Consider the following 22,920-nt stretch of genomic DNA (forward strand, 5'->3'; position numbering starts at 1 on the left):
TTCAAATCTCCTTAAACAATTGTTTCTCACTCAACAACAAAACTGCATTGATATAGCCTATTTTTGTCATTGTTGAATGTCTCATTTTGCTACTTGAATTGAATGGGGTGAGGCTTTTAGAAGGGGTATTTTAGTCTGACGGATAATAAACCAATTTAGAATGGTCATACTGGGTAGTACACTGGCACAGTGGTTAGCACTGCTGCCTCACAGTGCCAGGGACTCAAGTTCAATTCCAGTCTTAGGTGACTGTGTGAAGTTTGCACATTCTTCCCGTGTTTGCGTGGGTTTTCTTTGGGTGTTCTGGTTTCCTCCCACAGTCCAAAAGTTTGCAGGTTAAGTGATTTGACATCATTAAATTGTCCATTGTGGCCAGGCTGTGTAGATTACCCATGGGAAATGCAGGGCTACCGTGATGGGGTGGGTCTGGGCGAGATGCTGTTCAGAAGGTCAGTCCAGGCCAGATGGGCCAAATGGCCTCTATCTGCACTGTCGGGATTCTATACCAAGAGCAGCTGTTTCATTGAGATGAATTCAAAATAATCATAGAATCCCTACAGTGTGGAAACGGGCCATTCGGCCCAGCAAATCCACACCAACCCTCTGAAGAGTAACCCACCCAGACCCATTCCCCTGCCCTATTACTCTAGATTTCCCCTGACTAATGCACCTAACCTACAAATCCCTGAACACTGTGGGCAATTTAGCATGGCCAATTCACCTAACCTGCACATTTTTGGATTGTGGGGGAAACCGGAGCACCGGAGGATACTCATGCAGACACGGGGAGAATATGCAAACTCCACACAGACAGTTGGCCAAGGCTGGAATCGCACCCAGGTCTCTGGTGCTGGGAGGCAGCAGTTCTAACCATTGAGCTACCATGTCACCCATCAATGAGAACGTGCATTTAAAATATATGAGGTGAAGTTGAGCCTGGCTTTTTTGAGATCAGACACAATGCTGTAGAATCAGCACTTAGTTTGCAACCTATCATCGGGTCCTGCTGTTGGAGGATAGACAGTAAGGTGAAGCGGACTTCTGTAACACTGCAGGATAGACCTCTTCCCCTGGAGCATCTTAACCAGCACCTCCTGCTCTGTATCCAAGAATGTGTCTGTCCCTGGGCCATCCTGAAACCTTCTGAGCACATCACAGCACTCCATACCTTGGTGGAAATGGGTACGTACAAAGCACATTTATAGTTCTTTGAAAATTGAATCTAATCAATGGTGAACACTCAAGAAAAAAAATCATCCAGTTTCTATATAATGCCTTTCCTAATTTCCACAATTTCCTGCTGTACTATTGCATGGATTCCAGCCTGGAAAAGGAATGTAGCTTTAGGATAGTGACATAACCTTACAACATGTGATGCTCCAGTACAAAGGTCCTCACTTCTTGTAACCCCATGCTCAGTATGATGGAGACAGTGTAATGTATTCAGTCAGTTATATACACGTAATAATACCATAATAGCAAGGAAGCACACAACCCAGACTGTCTTTAAGGCTGACATATCATTAGAAGCTGAATAGTTAGCGTTGTTAATAAACTTCAAGGCATCTGTCTCAACAAAATCTCAGTCTGACGCAGCTGCCATCTGATGGACAGCAAACTCCCACAATCAACAATGCGATAATAACAAATAGTCAATTTTTGTATGTTGGTTTTGGCGTAAGTACTAACCAGGAGACTGCGGGTAACCCTTTTTCTTAACTTCCAAATGCTGCCATGATATCTTTACATTCAGCTCAGCAAGGAGAGCAATCTCAGTTTTAATGTCACACTTTAAAAGCAACATCTTGGCAATGCAGCACTCATTTGGTAGTGCCAGCCTAGTGTTTTATTCTCTAGTTATGGAGTAGGACCTTGAGCCAATACTTTCTGACCGAGAGTTGGGAATACGACCAATTGGAATAATTCAGCCAATAACTTATTTGCATGTTTCTGGTTACCTCCTTCAGGTATGTACAAATTATTATAATCATATTTAATCCTAAATTTAGATTTTGCTTTGATGATGAGATGGAGGCATCACTGGAAAGGTGAGCAGTTGTTGCCCATCTGTAAATGTCCCTTGCACTGAGTGGCTCACTTATACAGCCATAGAGTCATAGAGATGAACAGCATGGAAACAGACCCTTCGGTCCAACTCATCCATGCCAACCAGATATCCTAACCTGATCTAGTCCCACTTGCCAGCACTTGTCCCATATCATTCTAAACCCGTCCTATTCATATACTCATACCGATGCCTTTTAAATACTGCAATTGTACCAGCCTCCACCACTTCCTCTGGCAGCTCAGTCCATACACGCACCACCCTCTGCGTGAACAAGTTGTCCTTTAGGTCCCTTTTATATCTTTCCCCTCTCAACTTAAACCTATGCCCTCCAGTTTTGGACTTCCCCACCCCAGGGAAATGACCTTGTCTATTTATCCTATCCATGCCTCTCATGATTTTATAAACCTCCGACGCTCCAGGAGAAAAAAGCCCCAGCCTATTATTCAGCCTCTCCCAATAGCTCAAACTCTCCAACCTTGGCAATATCCTTGTAAATCTTTTCTGAACCCTTTCAAGTTTCACAACGTTCTTCCAATAGGTGGGAGACCGGAATTGCACGCAATATTCCAAAAGTAGCCTAACCAATGTCCTGTACAGCCACAACATGACCTCCCAACTCCTGTACTCAAGACTCTGACCAATAAAGGAAAGCATACCAAATGCCTTCTTCACTACCCTATCTACCTGCGACTCCACTTTCAAGGAACTATGAACCTGCATTCCAGCAACACTTGGACAATCAGAGCTAACCACGTTGCTTGAGACACATGTAGGCCTGAGCAGGCAAGGACAGAGCTTTGGTTTTTTTTTATAAATATTTTTATTGAGAGCTTTGATTTTTACACCCAGCAATGATAGTTTCATGATCATCATTCCCGAAACTAATTTCAGATTGCTGATTTTATTCATTATATTTAAGTTTCACCAGCTGTCATAGTGGGATTTGAACTCATGTCCACAGAGCAGCAGACTCATTTCTGGCTTAATAGCCCAATGATATATCACTACATCACAATGTCCGAATTCCGGATGTTCAAACAACTTGATATATCAATGATTTAGGTGAGGGAACTAAATGTAATATCTTCAAATTTGCAAATGACACAAAGCTGGGTGGGACGATAAGCTGTCTAGAAGATGCTGAGATGCTTCAGTGTGATTTGGACAAATTGAGTGAGTGTGCAAATACATGGTAAATAAAGTGTAAATGTGATTAGCTGTGATGTGATCACTTTAGTTGCAAGGCAGATTATTATCTAAATAGGGAACTTGGAAGAGGTGCAATGAGACCTGGGTGACCTTGAACACCAGTCACTGAAAGTAAGTGTGCAGGTGCAGCAGGCGGTGAAGAAGGCAAATGGTATATTGTCTTTCATAGCGAGAGAGAGTTTGCACAGATTGTCTTGCTGCAATTGTAGAGGAGAAAGTGAGACTGCAGATGCTGGAGAGTCAGAGTTGATAAAGCCTGGCACTATAAAAATGTTGAGGGCGTTGGTGAGGCCACACTTGGAGTCTTGTGTGCCGTTTTGGTTTCCTATCTGACGAAGAATGTTCTAGCTGTGGAGGGAGTGCAACAAAGGTTTATCAGACTGATTCCTGAGATAGCAGAACCAACGTATGAAGACGGACTCGATTAGTTAGGAGGCTATACAGGGGACCTGCAGCTTACACATGTTCATCATTACGAATGATCCCATGTAGGGGTGTAATTTTAAAGACCCAACACATGAATGTTTCATATATTTACAGACAGCTGCTTTCCATTGTCCTGCATTGTGTTCCGATTTGAGAACAAGTTAACTTGTGGTGGACTTAAGAACAGAACCCATTCACAACCCAGAGACTGTCAGTATTCACTGATGTTTAGGAAAATGAGGCAAGATCTCAGAGAAACCTACAAAATTCTAATGGGACTTGAAAGGGTAAATGCAGGGTAGAATGTTTGTGATTGCCATGGAGTCCAGAACCAAGAGTCACAGTCTAAGGATACAGTGTAGGCTATTAAGAACTCAGAGGATGAGCAATGTCTTCACCCAGAGAGAGAAGGGCCTCTGGAACTCTCTACCACAGAAAGCAATTGAGGCCAGAGCACTGAATTGAGAAAATCGGATTGGGTACAGAGTTGGATGATTAGCCATGATCATACTGGATGGCAAAGCAGACTCAAAGGGTTGAATGGCCTACTCCAGCTCTTAGACTCTGTTGTTTCTGTCCTACTATGTCAAATGATGAAATTTGAACTGATTTAAAAATAAAAACAAAAGCTGGCCTAATATGGACCATTACTGATCATTATAAAAACTCATCTGCTTCACCAATGTCCTTTAGGGAGGGAAATCTGTCATCCTTACCTGGTCTGGTCTACATGTGACCCCAGACCCCTAGCAATGTGGCTGATTTTAAGAACTCTCCAAAATGGCTGAACAAGCCACTGAGTTCAAAGGCAATTAGGATGATGCCCATTTTAAGAAAGGCCCACAGCATGAATTACTTTATATAAACGCATTTTTGCTTCACAAATATAAAAGCAAATCATTGCAGGCTGTTGACCATGACATGTTAGCGGCTTCTACTTCGACAGAAGCAGAATATTTCCAGAACGTTCCGCTTCTTTATTCCTTCAATCTTTCTCTGATTCACACTGCATGTCCTCTGGCTTTGTGGCCAATCCACAAGTAAAATCATGACAGGTTCAATGTCTTTTTACTGACGATTTAACTCTTTGCGAGCATTCAACAGTGATGTTATCAATAAGGAAACAGGAGGTGGCACTCAGTCAATAGAGATGGTGACGTGAATGAGTGTTACTGTCACCACTGTGAAAGCACACTGCAAGTCAGGCTTTCAATCCTGAGGAAGGAAGCCTGTCTCACCAATGTCAACAACAACACCAGCAGCAGCTGCTTAGGCAGCACACTAATTGATATAGTTAATGGGCTCAGGGTTATTGTGAAATTTTGTTGATGGTTCCACAATACTTTAATGGATCCACTTTACTTGGTCAACAAGAACTAGTCAGCGAGGCTCATGCAACAGACAGGGTAAGAACGCTGGAAGCAATTCACTAAAGACTTACTGGACTAAAAACAAGAAGTGACAGTCATACTATGAGGCAAAGTTAGACAGGGTAGGCTGGAGGTTAGAAGAGTTCAAGGCCATCCTGACTGAAATGTGTTGGATCCGGAGGGATCTTCACAGGACCAGTCTGGAAAGAATGTTTCCTCTTAGAGTCATAGAGGTGTACAGCATGGAAATAGACCCTTCGGTCCAACCCATCCATGCCGACCTAATATTACAACCCAACTAGTCCCACCTGCCAGCAGCCGGCAAATATCCCTCCAAACCATTTCCAATCATATACCCATCCAAATGCCTCTTAAATGTTGCAATTGTACCAGCTTCCAACACTTCCTCTGGCAATGGTGGCACGATGGCACAGTGGTTAGCACTGCTGCCTCACAGCGCCAGAGATCCGGGTTCAATTCCCGACTCAGGCGACTGACTGTGTGGAGTTTGCACATTCTCCCCATGTCTGCATGGTTTCCTCCCACAGTCCAAAGATGTGCAGGTCAAGTGAATTGGCCATGCTGAATTGCCCGTAGTGTTAGGTAAAGGGGTAAATGTAGGGAAATGGGTGGGTTGCGGGTCGGTGTGGACTTGGTGGGCCAAAGGGCCTGTTTCCACACTGTAAGTAATCAAACTCATTCCATACACATACCACCCTCTGTGAGAAAACGTTGCCCATAGGTCTCTCTTATATCTTTCCCTTCTCACCCTAAACCTATGCCATCTAGTTCTGGACTCCCCCACCCCAGGGAAATGACTTTGCCTATTATAAACCTCTATAAGGTCACCCCTCAGCCTCTGACATTCCAGGGAAAACAGCCCCAGCCTGTTCAGCCTCTCCCTGTAGCTCAGATCCTCCAACCCTGGCAACATCCTTGTAAATCTTTTCTGAACCCTTTCAAGTTTCACAACATCTTTCTAATAGGAAGGAAACCAGAATTGTACGCAATATTCCAACAGTGGCCTAACCAATATCCTGTGCAGCCGCAACATGACCTTCCAACTCCTGTACTCAATACTCTGACCAATAAAGGAAAGCATACCAAACGCCTTCTTCACTATCCTATCTACCTGCGACTCCGCTTTCAAGGAGCTATGAACCTGCACTCCAAGGTCTCTTTGTTCAGCAACACTCCCGAGGACCTTATCATTAAGGATTTATACACTTAAGTGGAATTTAATGGTAAGGTCCTAGGGAGTGTTGCTGAACAAAGAGACCTTGGAGTGCAGGTTCATAGCTCCTTGAAAGTGGAGCCGCCGGTAGATAGGATAGTGAAGAAGGTTTTTGGTATGCTTTCCTTTATTGGTCAGAGTATTGCTTACAGGAGTCGAGAGGTCATGTTGCGGCTGTACAGGACATTGGTTAGGCCACTGTTGGAATATTGTGTACAATTCTGGTCTCCTTCCTATCAGAAAGATGTCGTGAAACTTGAAATGGTTCAGAAAAGATTTACAAGGATGTGCTCTCGTGGGACAATCTAGAAGTAGGGGTCACTCTTTAAAATTCAAGAGGGTCATCCTTTTAAGAGAGGGATGTGAAGAATTGTTTTCTCACACAGAGTTGTGCAAATTTGGAAATCTTTTCCTGAAAAAGTTAAAAATCACACAACACCAGGTTTTAGTCCAACAGGTTTATTTGGAAGCATTAGCTTTCGGAGCACTGCTTCTTCATCACAACCACCTGATAAAGGTGCAGCAGTTCAAAAGCTAGTACCTCCAAACAAACCTGTCGGACTATAACCTAATGTTGTGTGATTTTTAACTTTGTCAGTGAAGACTTCAATGGGATAAATGGCCTCATTTTGTACTGCAAGGATTCTAAGTTTTCAGGCTGTGGACCAGTCTTCACTTTGCCTCCCCTTTTCTCATGTTCAGGATCTTCGTCTGCACATTACAGCAGGAATAGAAGTTGATGTGAATCTGGATGGATTGGTATTTTCCTCTAACCTCTTCCACCAACTATAGGAGGAGACTATTCAGTGTCTTAAGTCTGTTTTGCCATTCAATGAGATAATGGCTGACCCATGGCCTCATCTCACTTTAGCATTATCCACTAGCTGCTGGATTAGAGCAAAAGCATTTCAATCTAAACCCTATAGGAGCAGAAGTAGGTCATTCAGCCCATCGAATGTGCTCTGACATCCACAGAGATCATGGCTGATCCGATAACCTTCAACTCCAATTTCATGCCTTTTCCTCATAATTCTTGATTCCCTTACTGAGTAAAACAAAATCTATTTCAGCCTTGAATATACTTAATGTCCCAACCTCAACAATCCTCTGCAGTAAAGAAGTCCATGGATTCACTACTCCATGAGAAAAGAAATTCATCCTCATCTCCCTCTTCAATATATGACCTTGACACTGAGTTTATTCCCTTTGGTCCTAGATTCTCCCACAAGGGAAAACAACCTTTCAGCATCTATCCTGTCAAGTCCCCCAAGAATCTTGAATGGTTTAATTAGGTCACCTCTCATTTTTCTATATTCCAATGAGTATAGGCTCAACCTACTTGACTTCTTCTCATTACACAGTCCCTCCATACCTGGGATCAGCCCTAGTGAAACTTCTCTGGACTGTCTCCAATACCAGAAATATATTTCCTTTGATAAGGGGCCCAAAACTTGTCAGAGGATTCCAGCTGTAGTCTGACACATTATATAGTTTTAGTTAAGCATACTTTTGTGCTCTGTTTCTTTTGAAGTAAAGGCCAGCGTTCTATTTGCCTTCTCTATTCCCCATTGAATTTGCATGCTGGCGTTTTGAGATTTATGCATGAGGATTCCAAAATCCCTCTGTTTTGTAGCTATCCACAGTCTTTCTTCATTTAAAAAAATAATATCCATTCCGCCATTCCTCCTGCCAAAGTGCATGTCGTCACATTTTTCCACATTATACTCCATGTGTGAAGTGATGGACTACTCACTTAATCTAGTCTACATCCCTCTGCAGATTCTTTGTGTCATCTCAGCATTTTCTTTCCCTCTATTTCAGTGTCATCCATTAACTTGGTCATTGTAGATTGACCTCCATCATTCAAGTTATTAATACACATTGTATGTAATCATGGTCCCAGCACTGATCCCTGTGGCACACCTGTTACAGTATGTTCAATGCCTCATTTTGATCAACAGTAAAAAGCAATTTTGAATATTGCACGGTTCATTTGATTCAGTACTTTATAGGCATATATTATACATTGACAAATTGTTTAACTTAATTCATTTATTCATCGGATGTAAGTGTTATTGACTAGTCCAACATTTATTGAGACACCATTAACTTCCCTTGAGTTACCTTCTTGAACCACTGCAATCCACATAGTGTAGGTATACCCACAAGCTATAAGGAAGGGAGCTCCAGGAGTTTGACCCAACGGCAGTGAAGGAACAATGATATATTTCCAAGTCAAAATGACGTGAGCCTTGGAAGGAAACTTGCAGGTGATCGCTTCCCATGCTTGTGCTGCCCTTGTCATTTTGGTTGGTAGAGATCACAGGTTTGAAAGGTGCTAAAGGAAGCTTTGATTGAGTTATTGTGCATTTTGTCGATGGTATACACTGTTACAACTGTGTGTCAGGGATAGAAAGTGACTAAGGTGATGGATGGGGTGTTGATAAAGTGGTCTGCTTTGTCATGGATGGTGTTGAGTTTTCAGAGTGGCATTGGAGCTGCACTCATCAAGATGAGTGGGGAATATTCCATCACACTTTTGACTTGTGCCTTGTAGATACTGGCCTGTGTTTGAGGAGGCAGGAGCAGAGTTATTCATCACAGAATTCCCAGCATCTGACCTACTGTTGTCACCATTATATTTATATGGTTTGTCCAATGTAGTTTCTGGTCAGTTATAACCCTCTAGGATGTTGATGTCGGTGGTTTTAGCCATGGTCATGCCATTGGATGTCAATAGTTGGATTCTCTCTTGTTGGAGGTTTGTTATAGCCCTGTCTTTGTACAGCGTGAATGTAACTTGACACTTGTCAGCCCAAGCCTAGATGTTGTCTAGGTTTTGCTGCTTTTGGACATGGATTCCACAGTCACCATTAGACTAGCTTTTCATTTTAATTCCAAATTAATTGAATTCAAAGTCAACTGCTTGAAAACTCTTTAACTGACAAATATTCATCAGTAGCAATCACCAGCATTGTGAATTAGGATTTCCAGGACTTCCTCAGGTCAATGATGGGCAGCTAACAACTGTTCACCCATGCCCCTCAGCTCTTTCTCACAGACAGTAATCATTACAACTGTTTCCTAAAAGCAGGATGTTTAAAATCTGTAGAAGACATAACCTACAGAAGGATTAATGGGCCCCCGTTATCAATAAGGAAACATCAAGTCGGATAACAATGATAAGGCCAGGAAGACAGAACCCTCTATGGTGCACCCTGCCTCACCAAGTTAATTATTGATGCAATTGTTTGTGAGATTGTGTTTAAACATGCTCAACCAATGCTTACAAATGCCTTGTTTGGAAAAAAATTGAAGAAAAGCAATCACATTCCTATAGCACTTTTCTACAGCATCCCAAAACGCTTTGCAGTCAGTTAAATATCTTTGATGTGTTGCAATGTAAGGAAATGCAGCAGCCAATTTGGGCACAGTGAGGTCCCAAAATGGCGATGAAGTAACAATGGTGTCAACTGTCTCTCTGATGTTGGTCGAAAGTTAAATACAGACAAGGACTTTAGGGAGAACTTCCCTGTCCAGTCTTTAAATAATTCCCATGGGATCTTTCCCATCCACCTGAAAAAGCAAACATTAGATCTGATTATCCACAGTGTGGAACCAGGCCATTTGGCCCAACAAGTCCACACCAACCCTCTGAACAGTAACCCACCCAGACCCATTCCCCTACCCTATATCTATCCCTGACTAATGTACCTAACACTATGGGCAATTTAGCATGGCCAATTCACCTAACCTACACATCTTTGAATTGTGGGAGGAAATCCACGCAGACACAGGAAGACCAATGTAAACTTCACACAGACAGTTGCCTGAGGTTGGAATCAAACCCAGGTCCCTGTTGCTGTGAGGCAGCAGTGCTCATCACTGAGCCACCGTGCCGCCTTCACCTCATCTGAAAAATGTTCACCAGTGGAGCACAGTGCACTGGAACGGTCAACCTGGAATTTGTACACAAGGCTCTGGAATGGAGTTAATCAGTTGCAAAGATGCTAGATTCCTCAACTTTTGCTGGCAATAATATTGGAACTGTACTTTCTTGCCCTTGGAGGATTAACCTTAATCAATCCATGACAGGAGAATGGAAAAACAATCTTTTCTGTGAGATTGCAAGCCCTCTTGGGTCTGCCAGTCTTTCTTGGAGCTTCCCCAGTGCAAATCAATGGACCTTTGCTTGCATGAGATCCAGGCCTAGTTTTACATCTCAATCCTTGTTAAGTCTTGCAATAAATAAAGTTTCAAACTACTTGCAACATAGAAACACGTCACTCAACCTAACAGGTCCTGTCACTACTGCTTTCATCTACTCCCACCAAGAGACTGAATGCCATTTTTTTCTGCATTCTTCCATGGGATATGGGCATGACTGGGAAGGCTAGCGCCATTTAGATGAGGTTAGATTACTTACAGTGTGGAAACAGGCCCTTCGGCCCAACAAGTCCACACCGACCCACCGAAGCGCAACCCACCCATACCCCTACATTTACCCCTACCTAACACTACGGGCAATTTAGCATGGCCAATTCACCTGACCCGCACATCTTTGGACTGTGGGAGGAAACCGGAGCACCCGGAGGAAACCCACGCAGACACGGGGAGAACGTGCAAACTCCACACAGTCAGTCGCCTGAGTCGGGAATTGAACCCGGGTCTCAGGCGCTGTGAGGCAGCAGTGCTAACCACTGTGCCACCGTGCCGCCCACAATTTCCCATGATTCAGTGATTTACTGAGTCATTCTCGAGGGCAGTTAAAGTCAATTACTTTTCTGTGGCGTCTGCATGTAGACCAGTGCAAGTGGGAATGGCACACATTCTTCCCAGAAGGACATCTATTAATCAGATGTGACTTTACACCAATCGCTGATAGTTTCATGGTCAGAATGACTAGAACTAGCATTCAATTGCAGAGAAATCATTTGAATTTGAATTTAAGACCCATTTGTTGCCACAGTGAGGTTTGAACCCATGTCCTGAGAGCTTTAGGCAATGTCTCTGGATCACTTGTCCAGTGAGGTGAGCACGACATCACCATTGCCCCACATCCATCTTACACCACTCTCAGATCCACGATCATCCTACAGTCAATAAGTTACAATCACCCTTCCCTCTCTGCCAAGTGCCAAGTGCTCCATGTTAGACTTCTCCCACCCCCATGCTTCTGTTCTTTGTTGCCTTATATATTTAGCTTCCCCTTAAATCCATCTATTTCTTTGTGGTACTGAGTTCTATAGTCTAACCACTGTTTAATAAACCAGTTTCCCCTAAAATTCTCATGGGATTTATTAGTGACAAACTTACATTTCTCATATCTAGTTTGGATCTTGCCCAACATATAAAATCCACCTCAAGTGGAAAACTCCCTCTAACCAATCAAACCTCTTCTTAATTGTAAAGACCTGTTTCAAGTTTACACCTTATTCTTCTATTTTCTAGAGTAAGAGACTTTTCAATTTCTCATATCTGCTATCATTCTTCCAAATCTTTACCTTGCCCTCTTCAGTGCTTTCACCCACACCATCTATAAAGTTTATACACTTGACTATTACCTGCTCGTTCACGTCTTCCCCCCTACAGAGCTGTTCCCAGTCCTCAACAGCTTTAGGACTGAATATTAAAACACCTTGTGCAACAGTGTTTGAAATAGATATATTGTATTGGAGTTTGATGAAACAAAAGTCATTGGTTTGACAAATGTAGACGCAATCAATTACATCTAAAATAGTTCCATCAGTTTTTGTTGGAAACCTTTGAGTAGTAAAAGTGTTGAACGGAGATCCATAAAACTATACTTTTGGGGTATATTTGCAAAGATTCTTCCTGAGACTAAAAAAGAATAAAGCAGGATAATAAATTTGTTGCTCAATTGATTTAGTAGAGAACAGAGAAAAGAGACCATTGGAGTGGCTATCACAGTGCAATCCTACAAGAATTCCAAGCTAGGAGCCCTCCTGTTCATAACTTTTGTTAAAGGTCTTCATGAAAGTATCACATTAAAAGAAATTAGCAAACAGAGAATGCTGGAGAAACTCAGCAGGTCTGGTGGAGAGTGAAACAAAGTTAATGTTCAAAATCTGGTGTGACTTCTTCAGCAGGATCCTGACCAGTGACAATTTTGCCAGGCCATTCCTGAAAAGCATGGATAATGGAGTGAGATCATCTCTTATTGAAATGGGTCTTGACTCTTGTTTCTCCCAATTCTGACACACATCTCATCATTTCCCATGGTGTTCAGACCCCTGTACAAATCCACCCTTGGTCTCAGTTTAACATCTCATCTGAAAGACAGGGCACGTTCCCTCAGTATGGCACTGACGTGCCAACCTGGAAAATATCCTCAACTAGGAGAAAGCGAGGACTGCAGATGCTGGACATCAGAGTCGAGAGTGTGGTGCTAGAAAAGCACAACAGATCAGGCAGCATCCGAGGAGTAGGAGAATCGACGTTTCGGGCATAAGCCCTTCATCAGGAGTGAGCCTCATTCCTGATGAAAGGCTTATGCCCGAAACGTCAATTTTTCTGCTCCTCGGATGCTGCCTGACCTGTTGTGCTTTTCCAGCACCAAACTCTCGACTATATACTCAACTATCCAGTGAGACTTGAGCTTATCCTCAGAAGCAAGCATGCTGCCCCTGTAAGCTTGTAAGAGATGTTTTAAAGCTAGATAAGGTTCATTAGAATCGAGAAAGACATAACATAGATACAATACATTTCTACGTTACACCAGAAAGTCAGACTATTATCTGAATGGTGGTAGATTGGGATAGGAGGAGTTGCAATGGGACCAAGGTGATATTGCACACTAGTCAATGAAAGTAAGTATGCAGGTGCAGCAGGTGGTGAAGATGAAAATTATATACTGTCCTTCATAGCGAAAGGATTTGAGTACAGGAGTGGGGATGTTTTGCTGCAATTGCTTAGAACCTTGGTGAGACTTTTCCTGGAATACTGTGTGCAGTTTTGTTCTCCTTATTTAAGAAAGGATGTCTTGCTGTAGAGGGAATACAGTGAAGGCTTACTGGAATGGTTCTTGGGATAGCAGGACTGAGATATGAAGAGAGACTAGATTAATTAGGGCAATGTCCACTGGCGTTTAGAAGAACGAGGGGAGCAACCTATAACATTCTAACAGGACTAGATGAGGGAAGGATGTTCCCAATGACCAGGCAGGCCAGATTCTGGATTAGTGGTGCTGGAAGAGCACAGCAGTTCAGGCAGCATCCAAGGAGCAGCGAAATTGACGTTTCGGGCAAAAGCCCTTCATCAGGAATAAAGGCAGTGAGCCTGAAGCGTGGACCTGGGAGTTGCAGTGGGAGAGGGACTCCCTGAGATTCTTGTAGAGAGAGGAGGAAAACTTCTTCAAGGCAGGCATCCTTGCAAGAGGATTCGCAGTAGGGTTAAAATCAACTGGGTAAAAACAATGACTGCAGATGCTGGAAACCAGATTCTGGATTGGTGGTGCTGGAAGAGCACAGCAGTTCAGGCAGCATCCAAAGTGCAGCAAAATCGACGTTTCGGGCAAAAGCCCTTCATCAGGAATAAAGGCAGTGAGCCTGAAGCGTGAACTAAGGATCATTGCCTAAGGATACAATCTGGGCCAACTAGGACTGAGATGAGGAAAAGTTTCTTCACCCATAGAGTGCTGAGCCTGTGGAATTCTCTACCACAGAAAGTGATTGAGGCCAGAACATTGTATGTTTTCAAGATGGAGTTAGACATGTTTCTTAGGGCTAAAGGGATTAAAGGGTATGGGGACAAAGTGGGAACAGGGGACTTAGTTGGATGATCAGCCATGATCATATTGAATGACAGAGCAGGCTTGAAGGGTTGAATGGCCTACTCCTGTTCCTATTTTCTATGGTTCCATGTTTCTTAAGAGCTTTAAGATGAGACGATTCTATTATGGCAAATCTGATTACAAAAGTTTATCCTTAAAGAATGTGAATCAAAGAGTTTGTAAATGGATAAGAGAATGAAGATAGCAACACAGTATAGATGGATTGAATAGTACCTTCCTCATTTTAACAAGTGTATTTCTGTGCGAAATCACCTAATTTTAATTACTGATTTTTACAAGCATGTACTTGTTTACCAGCAGAATATGACTGTATATTATAAATACTGTGTCCTATAATATTGATAATTTTCACTAAAAGTAGCCGTCAGTTACCGTATCAGTGATTCCTCAATCAGTTCTGAAATGGGTTATTTAATGATCTGGCAGCCTCAGGTTCTGGTACTAGGGTAGTCATCCAGAAACCTGAACTAAACAATTACTGTACATAGTTCTCATCCTCTGTGAGTAGCTGGGTAACTTGACTGCTTACATTTTTTTCCAATAAATTAATTATCACTGAATCTACTGCATTGTTAGAAAAAAACCTATTCACTAATATCCTCCAGAAAAGAGAATTTGCCATCGACCTCAGTCTGTGACTTTAACCCCACACTAATGTAATAGACACTGTACTCTCCCCTGAAATGATCCAGACAGGTATTCAGTACCGTCCTCCTTAGGGCAATTATTAATTTGGAATGAACAACATTTAGGGCGGCACGGTGGCACAGTGGTTAGTACTGCTGCCTCACAGCGCCAGGGACCTGGGTTCAATTCCCGACTCAGGTGACTGTCTGTGTGGAGTTTGCACATTCTCCCCGTGTCTGCGTGGGTTTCCTCCGGATGCTCCGGTTTCCTCCCACAGTCCAAAGATGTGCGGGTCAGGTGAATTGGCCATGCTAAATTGCCCGTAGTGTTAGGTAAGGGGTAAATGTAGGGCATGGGTGGGTTGTGCTTCGGCGGGTCGGTGTGGACTTGTTGGGCCAAAGGGCCTGTTTCCACACTGTAAGTAATCTAATCTAATCTAATCTAACATCTGCATGCTGTGAATATATTTTTAAAATAATCCAGCATGCAGAACAATCCTACTCCTGTAAAGCTGATCATTTGGTTGTTCCTGCTTTCTGAACTTGATTGAGATGTAACAGAGTCAGGAGTTTGAGCAGGAACCACCAGAGATTGCATAGCTATGTGAATACCTGTAGGGGTTGTGGTACAACAATATCTTGCAGTACAAAGTTATCCTTGTGAGCACTAGACGTCTGTGCAAACAAAGTTCACCAGTCAGAGTCATAGAGTCATAGAGTCATAGAGATGTACAGCACAGAAACAGACCCTTTGGTCCAACTAGTATTGCCAACCAGATATCCTAACGTAATCTAGTCCCACCTGCTAGCACCCGGCCCATATCCCTCCAAACCCTTCCGATTCATATACCCATCCAAATGCATTTTAAATGTTACGATCGTACTAGCCTCCACCACTTCCTCTGGCAGCTCATTCCATACATGCACCACCTTCTGTGTGAAAAAGTTGCCCTTTAGGTCTCTTTTATATCTTGCCCTCTCACCTTAAACCTATGCCCTCTAGTTCTGGACTCCCCCTCCCCAGGGAAGAGACTTTGTCTATTTATCCTATCCATGCCCCTCATGATTTTATAGTTGATTTGTACACAATTCAGAAACACAGTGCAGGACAATATAATGTACCTGTTGTTAAGTACAGGAAAGTTTGTGTATCACATCTTTAAAATTACAACCCTGTATGGGATCACATTCATAAGTACGAGTATTCATAATTTGGACATTCATAAATTGGGGATCCCATGTATTATGGGTCACTCTGTTGCATTTACTTTATGGTTGTCAGTTAGCTTTGTTGGCTGGTTTGCAATAAAGAGGGACGCCAACAGCGTGGCTTCAACCCTTGCATCAGTTGAGGTTACCATGAAGGCCCCAACCTCTCCCCTCGCCTGAGGTATGGTGACCTTCAGGCTAAATCAACATTAGTTGCCTCTCTCTAATAAAAATGTAGTCTTCTTGGACTGTGCTTTTCCATCACTGCACTCTTGACTCTGCAGTCCTCACTTTCTCCATCACCTGCAGAGGTTACCTTCCCTCGTTGCGGTGAAGAGCTATCAACTAACTAACTCGTGTTTGGAGGCTGATTGAGAATATGAGGCCTCTTACTGAGGCCATACCCAGGTAGGGCCTGGAGGGAGTTTGTCAGCGGTGGCTGGCCTAGGGTCTTGGCAAGGCTTCCTAAAATCACCAACCACCTCCCTACCTCTCCACCCACCCCAACTATCCGTAACCCTAACCCTAACTCAACTGAAACCATGGCTTCAACCAGTTAGCCTTAATCAGATACAAACTTAGCCAGGGGCTGCCTCAAGATGGAACTGACCTTGTAATTTCCTATGACAGCAAAGGCACTTACCACTGGCAAGTGAACTTCCCCTCTTTCTAAATGTTCAGGACCTTCGATTGATTTCCCAACTTCAGGGTCCCACACCCCTCCTCATTAGCCCCATCCTGAGATGGTTGGTGACACCAGAGGCAGCATCCCAATTGGATGACAGTCAGAGTGGGGTTGGGGCCCAAGCCCTGAGTCATGCTCTGAGCTAAAGTGCAGAAGACTCCAGTCCCAATTCTTGGCACAGGGAGTGATGGGCCAAATGGCCTCCTTCACTAATGTGCTAATCTCTGATTGAGTGAGGTTACTCCCCTAATCCCTTCTCCCTGTTGCCTCCTGGCCTCTTCAAGTAACCAGTGCATCCATTCCCTGAGACCAGTTACATTTCAGTCAAATATTACAGTTACCATTCACCTCAAAGAAAAATGTCAACAAGCAGCTACTGAGCATTATCAGAAATCGTCACCAACTCCTACAAACATTCATCGGACGTAAAGATCCATAACCCAATGAAGTGCAACTTGTCAGCTTGATATTCTCAATCCAAACCCCAATTTGGAAAATGCGCTGCCCTATTTGAACCCAATCTTCAATGACCGCATTCTCCCTGAACTGTACCCTGGCTGCTCATCAGTAAGAAAACAAAATCTTGCATTGATTAGGCACCAGTCACAACTTAAGGAAGTCGAGACGTTCTTACTAACCAATGAAATACTTTCTGAAGTGTAGTCATGGTTGTGGGTTGTAAAGTGCACCACTCGATTTGCACAAAGCAAGTTCCTCCCAACTGGTCCATGAGTAAGATACACCAAAAATCCTCAGACAGCACCTTCCAAACCCATCACCTGCAGACGTTACCTTCCCACATTGTGGTGAAAAGCTATCAACTAACTAACTCATCTAGAAGGACAAGAGCAGCAGATACGGGAACACCACCCCTCAATGCCACTCAGCATCCTGACTTGGAAAGATATCATCGTTCCTTCACTGTCACTGGTTCAGAATCCTGGAATTCCCTCCCTAATGACCTTGTGGGTCAACCCACAGCAGGTGGACTGCGGCGGGTCAAGAAGGCAGCTCAGTGCCACCTTCTCAGGGTCAGCAATGCCCACATCCCTGAGATGAATAGAAAAATTACAATGACTAGACAACACATTGTTAGCTTAAAAGTTAAAGGCTACCTAAATGCGAGTTGTGTTGATAAAGATAAACATTAGCCAAGACACCGAGGAATCTTTATTGTTTCATTGAAAGAATGCCATCTGATAATTGCTTTCCACCTGAGATAACACATACACTCTGGTTTAATGTCTCAGGGGAAAGACAGCATCTTTGGGTGTGCAGCACTCCTCCAGTACTGCACTAAAATGTCAGTCTTGACTGTTGCGTTTAAATTTCTGGGAAGGAACCTGAACACAAAGGAGGAAAGTCTTACCTATTGAGCCATAGCTGACACCTTCAGGCAACGAAAATCCCTAACTTTGCCCTTTTATTCTCACTCAAAGTGGGACAGAGGGAACCACTGTTAAATCATTGGGATTTCAATTTTGTAATAATGAAATCTGGTGTGAACCAGTCATGAACAGATCCTTACCCATGCAGTCAGGTCCCCAGTAGCCAGCACAGCATCCAATGTCTGCAAAATCCTTCACGCATGTATGGCGACAGCCTAGCACAGCCAAGGAGTAAATCCGTAGTGGAATGTAATACCTTGCACAGAATTTTAAAAAATGAAACATTACAGCCCACGTAATCATAAAAGAAACTCAAACATTAGCAGCAAACGCTTGCATCTGATTTTTTTCCATGCTCTACGTCTCTCTGGTACTGTACCTGCAGTCCTTAATACCAGTATTATTCGTAACCTTAGTATAACCGTTTGGACACTGGATCCTTGTGTTCAAGGTGCAGGAGTGACATTCAGTCTTGCTCGTGATGAGAGTTCTCCGCTCACAGCGATTTCGTTGAGGCTGAAGTTATAAAGAGATGTACACTGTAACCATCATCGTTAATCGGACTTAATCCTTATGTCTCAGAGTGTGAATTGGTGATTAGTTATGTAGCACAGAAAGACAGACATTACAAACAGATATACACACATGCCCAGACAGATATATATACAGTGGGAGACACACACACACACTGACAAACAGCATATACAAACAGATACACACAGACACTGACAGACAGTCACACATAAACGGATACACACACATACATGGACAGATATGCACAGACACAGGCACACACACTCACATTGACAGACACATACAAACAGATACAAATACACACACATATACGGATAGATATGAACAGACATACACATGCACACATTGACAGACACATACAAACAGACATGCATACATAGACACACACACACAAATAGACAAACAAACACACGTGCACACATAGACAGACACACATACACACACAGACACTCGCTGTGGTACATGGTCCGAATTTATCCACGAATTATTTAAAAAGCTATGATTGGATGCAAGTAACTTTGATTCATTTTAAACAGAACAATTACAAATTAAACAATCTCCTGGAAAATGTACAATCACAACGCAATGCAACATGGACCTAATGAAAAGAATCTTGACATTGCAGAGTGTTGCAGTACATTAGGAGGCCATAGCAACTTTGCTGGTGCTTATGAGAAAACTATTCATGCAGTCTCACAATTTCCTTACAGCCCTGCAAACATTTCATTTTCAAAAATATAACTAAATTTCCATTTACTGATTATTAATGAAAATGCTTCCACTGCCTCTTAAGGTAATGTATTCTGGACCACAAAATAAAAATGCCCCATATCTGCCTCCACCAGAACTTTTAGCCAATTGTCTTTTAAAATGGATATTGCCCGTGTTCATCCCCTTTCAGCTTATGGTAGTGTTTGAATGTGGCCCCCTAACTTGGGGGGGGCTCTTGGGTGTAACTTTGTTAATGAACAAGCAACCTCTCACCAGAGATGAAATGCTGACTTACCGCACCTCCAAGTAAATTTCCAGGCATGCAAGCTGTCATCACAAATAACGTCAGAGTGACTGGAAAGCTCACAATCCACTGTCTGCTCATTTCTCCCGTCAGTGTCCCCAGTCCCCTTTAGAATTCGTCCTCTATTTCCCTTGCCGCTTTAAAACAAAACTAAACTGGACTGAATTCCTCTGCTGTTTTCCTTTGTGGCATCCTGTGCAGTTTCTTCCTTCCCATCGCCTTGCCTTTTTACAGTCTACCCTCTCGTCCTCCGCCCACCAACCCCCACCTTTGAAACACCAACTGCCCACCCCCCCTTTTCCTGCAAACACGTACCATCGAGTGCTGTACTTGCTATCTAAAACTGCAGGACACTCGATAGCTGTCAACAGGCTGCAGAAACTGCAAGCCTGACACCTCGTTTTCCTCGTGAGTTTTTTGACATTTTTACTGTAAACAATACGGCAGAACTGAGGCTGGAAATTGAGAGGATTTCCTTGTCAGCTCCGCCTATTTTGACAGGGAACTTGCCCTGCCCCCCAGGTGGCTTTGAATGGCGGGCGGGGTGGGAGGGTGGGAACGCGGAGGGCAACCATTGGTTTCTGGGATACTTCGAGGGTTACACTGGCTGGGAGCTGAGCTGAGGCTCTCACAATACATTTTCCATCTGAGTTGGAGGATTGGAGGGGTACGGCGTGGGTTCAAATCCCACTCTAGGGCTCAGACACATGATGTCAACTGACAGCCACAGTCCAGATGTGTGGGGGGAGGGGGTGTGGGGTGGGACGTATGTGTGCTGGTGTGTGTGTGTGTGTGTGTGTGTGTGTGCGTGTGTCAGGGTAATGCATGCTGCACTTCCAAACATGGCTGATTATGGGATCTTGCTGTGTTCAAGTTGGCCGCCATGTATTTTCTAGAATCATAACGGGTCCAAACATAAAGTAGGTGCAGTGCTTTGGGGACATGCCCGCAGCAGCAGAAGGCACTATGCTAATGCAGGCTCTTCCTTTTCAGCAAAAGTGGAGGGGTTGGTGCTGGAAGTTTTCCAGGAAACCGCCCCCTGCCCCTTTGCGGACTGTGGGATCCTCGCCGAGTGGCTGTGTGGAATTTGCTGGGTTTTCCAGTGAGGACAACCACGCCAGGCATTACGGAGAACTCCAGGCTGCCGGACTAACTCAGGAACACAGGAAATGTGAAACCCAGTGCAACCCAATGATGTAACCACCTCCCCACCCCACCCTCTTTAATGAACTCATACGGCAACAACTCAGCTTTCTAGCTAGCCTATCATAGTAAAAGATGCTGCAATTCTGCGTCCCAGTCACGAAGGCGAGATTATCTCTTCCAAAAACACACACGCTGTTTCCTGTGATATCACGTGAGGGCAGCTTACTTCTCTGAAAGGTGCAGGATGACTCACTGTTTGCAGAGGGAAGATTGTCTGGACAGCAGCCTATATCAGAAGGGAGAGTTACGCACTGACTATGTGGCATCATGTTTAGCAGAGGTGCTATGACCATGGGTGAATGTGAGAGGAGAATAGAAAAACTGAGTATTATTTAAACAGGGTGAGACTGCAGAATGTGGCAGCACAGTGGGATCTGGGTGTCTTTATACATAAACATTACCACATAGGCACAGCAATACTCATTGAAAATTAAACTCATTGCAAGAGGTCTAAATGGAGGAATGCCTTGTTACGGCAGTGCAAGGCATTAATGAGACTACACCGAGAGCATATAGTTTTGGGTCTCTGTATTTAAGGTGAAATTGATGGCAGTGCAGAAAACACTGAATTCTGGAATGAGGATATTTGTGATATATGCCTCACTGGTAGTATGTGTTATTGGACTAGGGATGGGTGAGGTAGTTTGTTGCCACTGATGCTCCTTTTGCCTTGGGCCTATCTAATCATTAGTGAGAGGGGATAGACCTCTGGAACATCTACACGAAAGTGGCAGATGTCTTCATTAGCAAGATAGTTTTTTGCATGGCAGCGTTAAATTTAAGAACGTAAGAATATAATAACATTTATGAGCACAGTGGCTCAGTGGTTAGCACTGCTGCCTCACAGTGCCAGGGACCCAGGCTCAACTCCAGCCTCAGGTGACTCTCTGTGTGCAGTTTGCACATGTTCCTGTGTCTGTGTGGATTTCCTCTGGGTGCTCCAGTTTCCTCCCACAATCCAAAGATGTGCAGTTTGTGTGAATTGGCCATGCTAAATTGCCCATAGTGTTCAGAGATGTGTAGGTTAGGAGCATTAGTCAGGGGGAGTATAAAGTAGTAAGGGAATGGGTCTGTGTGGGTTACTCTTCGGAGGGTCAATGTTGATTTGTTGGGCTGAATGGCCTGTTTTCACTCTGTATGGATTCTATGACCTCGGAGCAGGAGTATGCAATTCAGACCTGAGCCTGCCTCACCATTTAATACAACAATGGCTGATCTCATCTTGGCTTCAACTCTGCTTCCCTGCCCTCTCCCCATAACCCTTTAACCCTTTACTAAGTAAAATCTGTCTGTCTCCTCCTTAAATTTCCCAATGTCCCAACATCCACCACACTCTGAGATAGTGAATTTCACAGATTAATGACTCTCTGAGAGAAGTAACTTTGCCTCACCTTGGTCTTATATTTGCTAACCCTGATCGCAAAACTATGACCTCTCGTTCTATATTGCCTCACAAGGGAAACATTCTCTCGAGATTATTTTGCCCATCTCCTTTAGCATCTTATACACCTCGAATCAATCTCCTTTCATCTTCTAAACTCTAGACAATATAGGCCTGCACTGTTCAGTCTCTCTTTATAAAGCAAACCTCTCATCTCTGGAATCAATCAAGTGAAACCCCTCCAAACTTCTTCCAATACTATTAAATTGCTCCTCCAATAATTTAAATTACTAGTAAGGTATAGTTACTGAGGACTCTCTGATGTTGTATAGAGGCCAGTCCATTTTCTTCACCCAAAGTCTATGTGACGTCATTAGTCTGGGATGCAGCAAATTCAATTTCATCCTCAGCTCTTCCAGTGTTGTCTGGTGGCAATGATTGAGTAGGTTGAACCTTTGCTCACTGGTGTTCAGAAGAACAAAAGATGATCTTATTGAAAGATAATGGATTTTGAAAGGACTTGACTAAGTATGATTGGATCTGAAAATGTGTTGCTAGAAAAGCGCAGCAAGTCAGGCAGCATCCAAGGAGCAGGAGAATCGACGTTTCGGGCATGAGCCCTTCTTCAGGAAGGGCTTCCAGATTTCTGAAGAAGGGCTCATTCCCGAAATGTCGATTCTCCTGCTCCTTGGATGCTGCCTGACCTGCTGCGCTTTTCCAGCAACACATTTTCAGCTCTGATCTCCAGCATCTGCA

At 43.5% G+C, this 22,920-nt stretch overlaps 1 protein-coding gene across 1 annotated transcript in view; it reads right to left on the reverse strand.

The window, feature by feature from the left end:
- The window catches only part of stab2 (stabilin 2), a 179,750-nt gene extending 159,953 nt beyond the window's left edge, over positions 1 to 19,797 (reverse strand). Inside the window, exons 1-3 of the mRNA XM_060839668.1 lie at positions 19,569 to 19,797; positions 18,408 to 18,544; positions 18,169 to 18,284 (exon numbers count right to left, since the gene is read on the reverse strand). Of these exons, the coding sequence (XP_060695651.1) occupies positions 18,169 to 18,284; positions 18,408 to 18,544; positions 19,569 to 19,658 (343 nt within the window). The 5' untranslated portion in view covers positions 19,659 to 19,797. The remainder of the gene's footprint in view (positions 1 to 18,168; positions 18,285 to 18,407; positions 18,545 to 19,568) is intronic.
- Positions 19,798 to 22,920: the final 3,123 nt, after the last annotated feature.

This window comes from Hemiscyllium ocellatum, chromosome 19 (assembly GCF_020745735.1).
Source record: "Hemiscyllium ocellatum isolate sHemOce1 chromosome 19, sHemOce1.pat.X.cur, whole genome shotgun sequence".
Taxonomy (NCBI): domain Eukaryota; kingdom Metazoa; phylum Chordata; class Chondrichthyes; order Orectolobiformes; family Hemiscylliidae; genus Hemiscyllium; species Hemiscyllium ocellatum.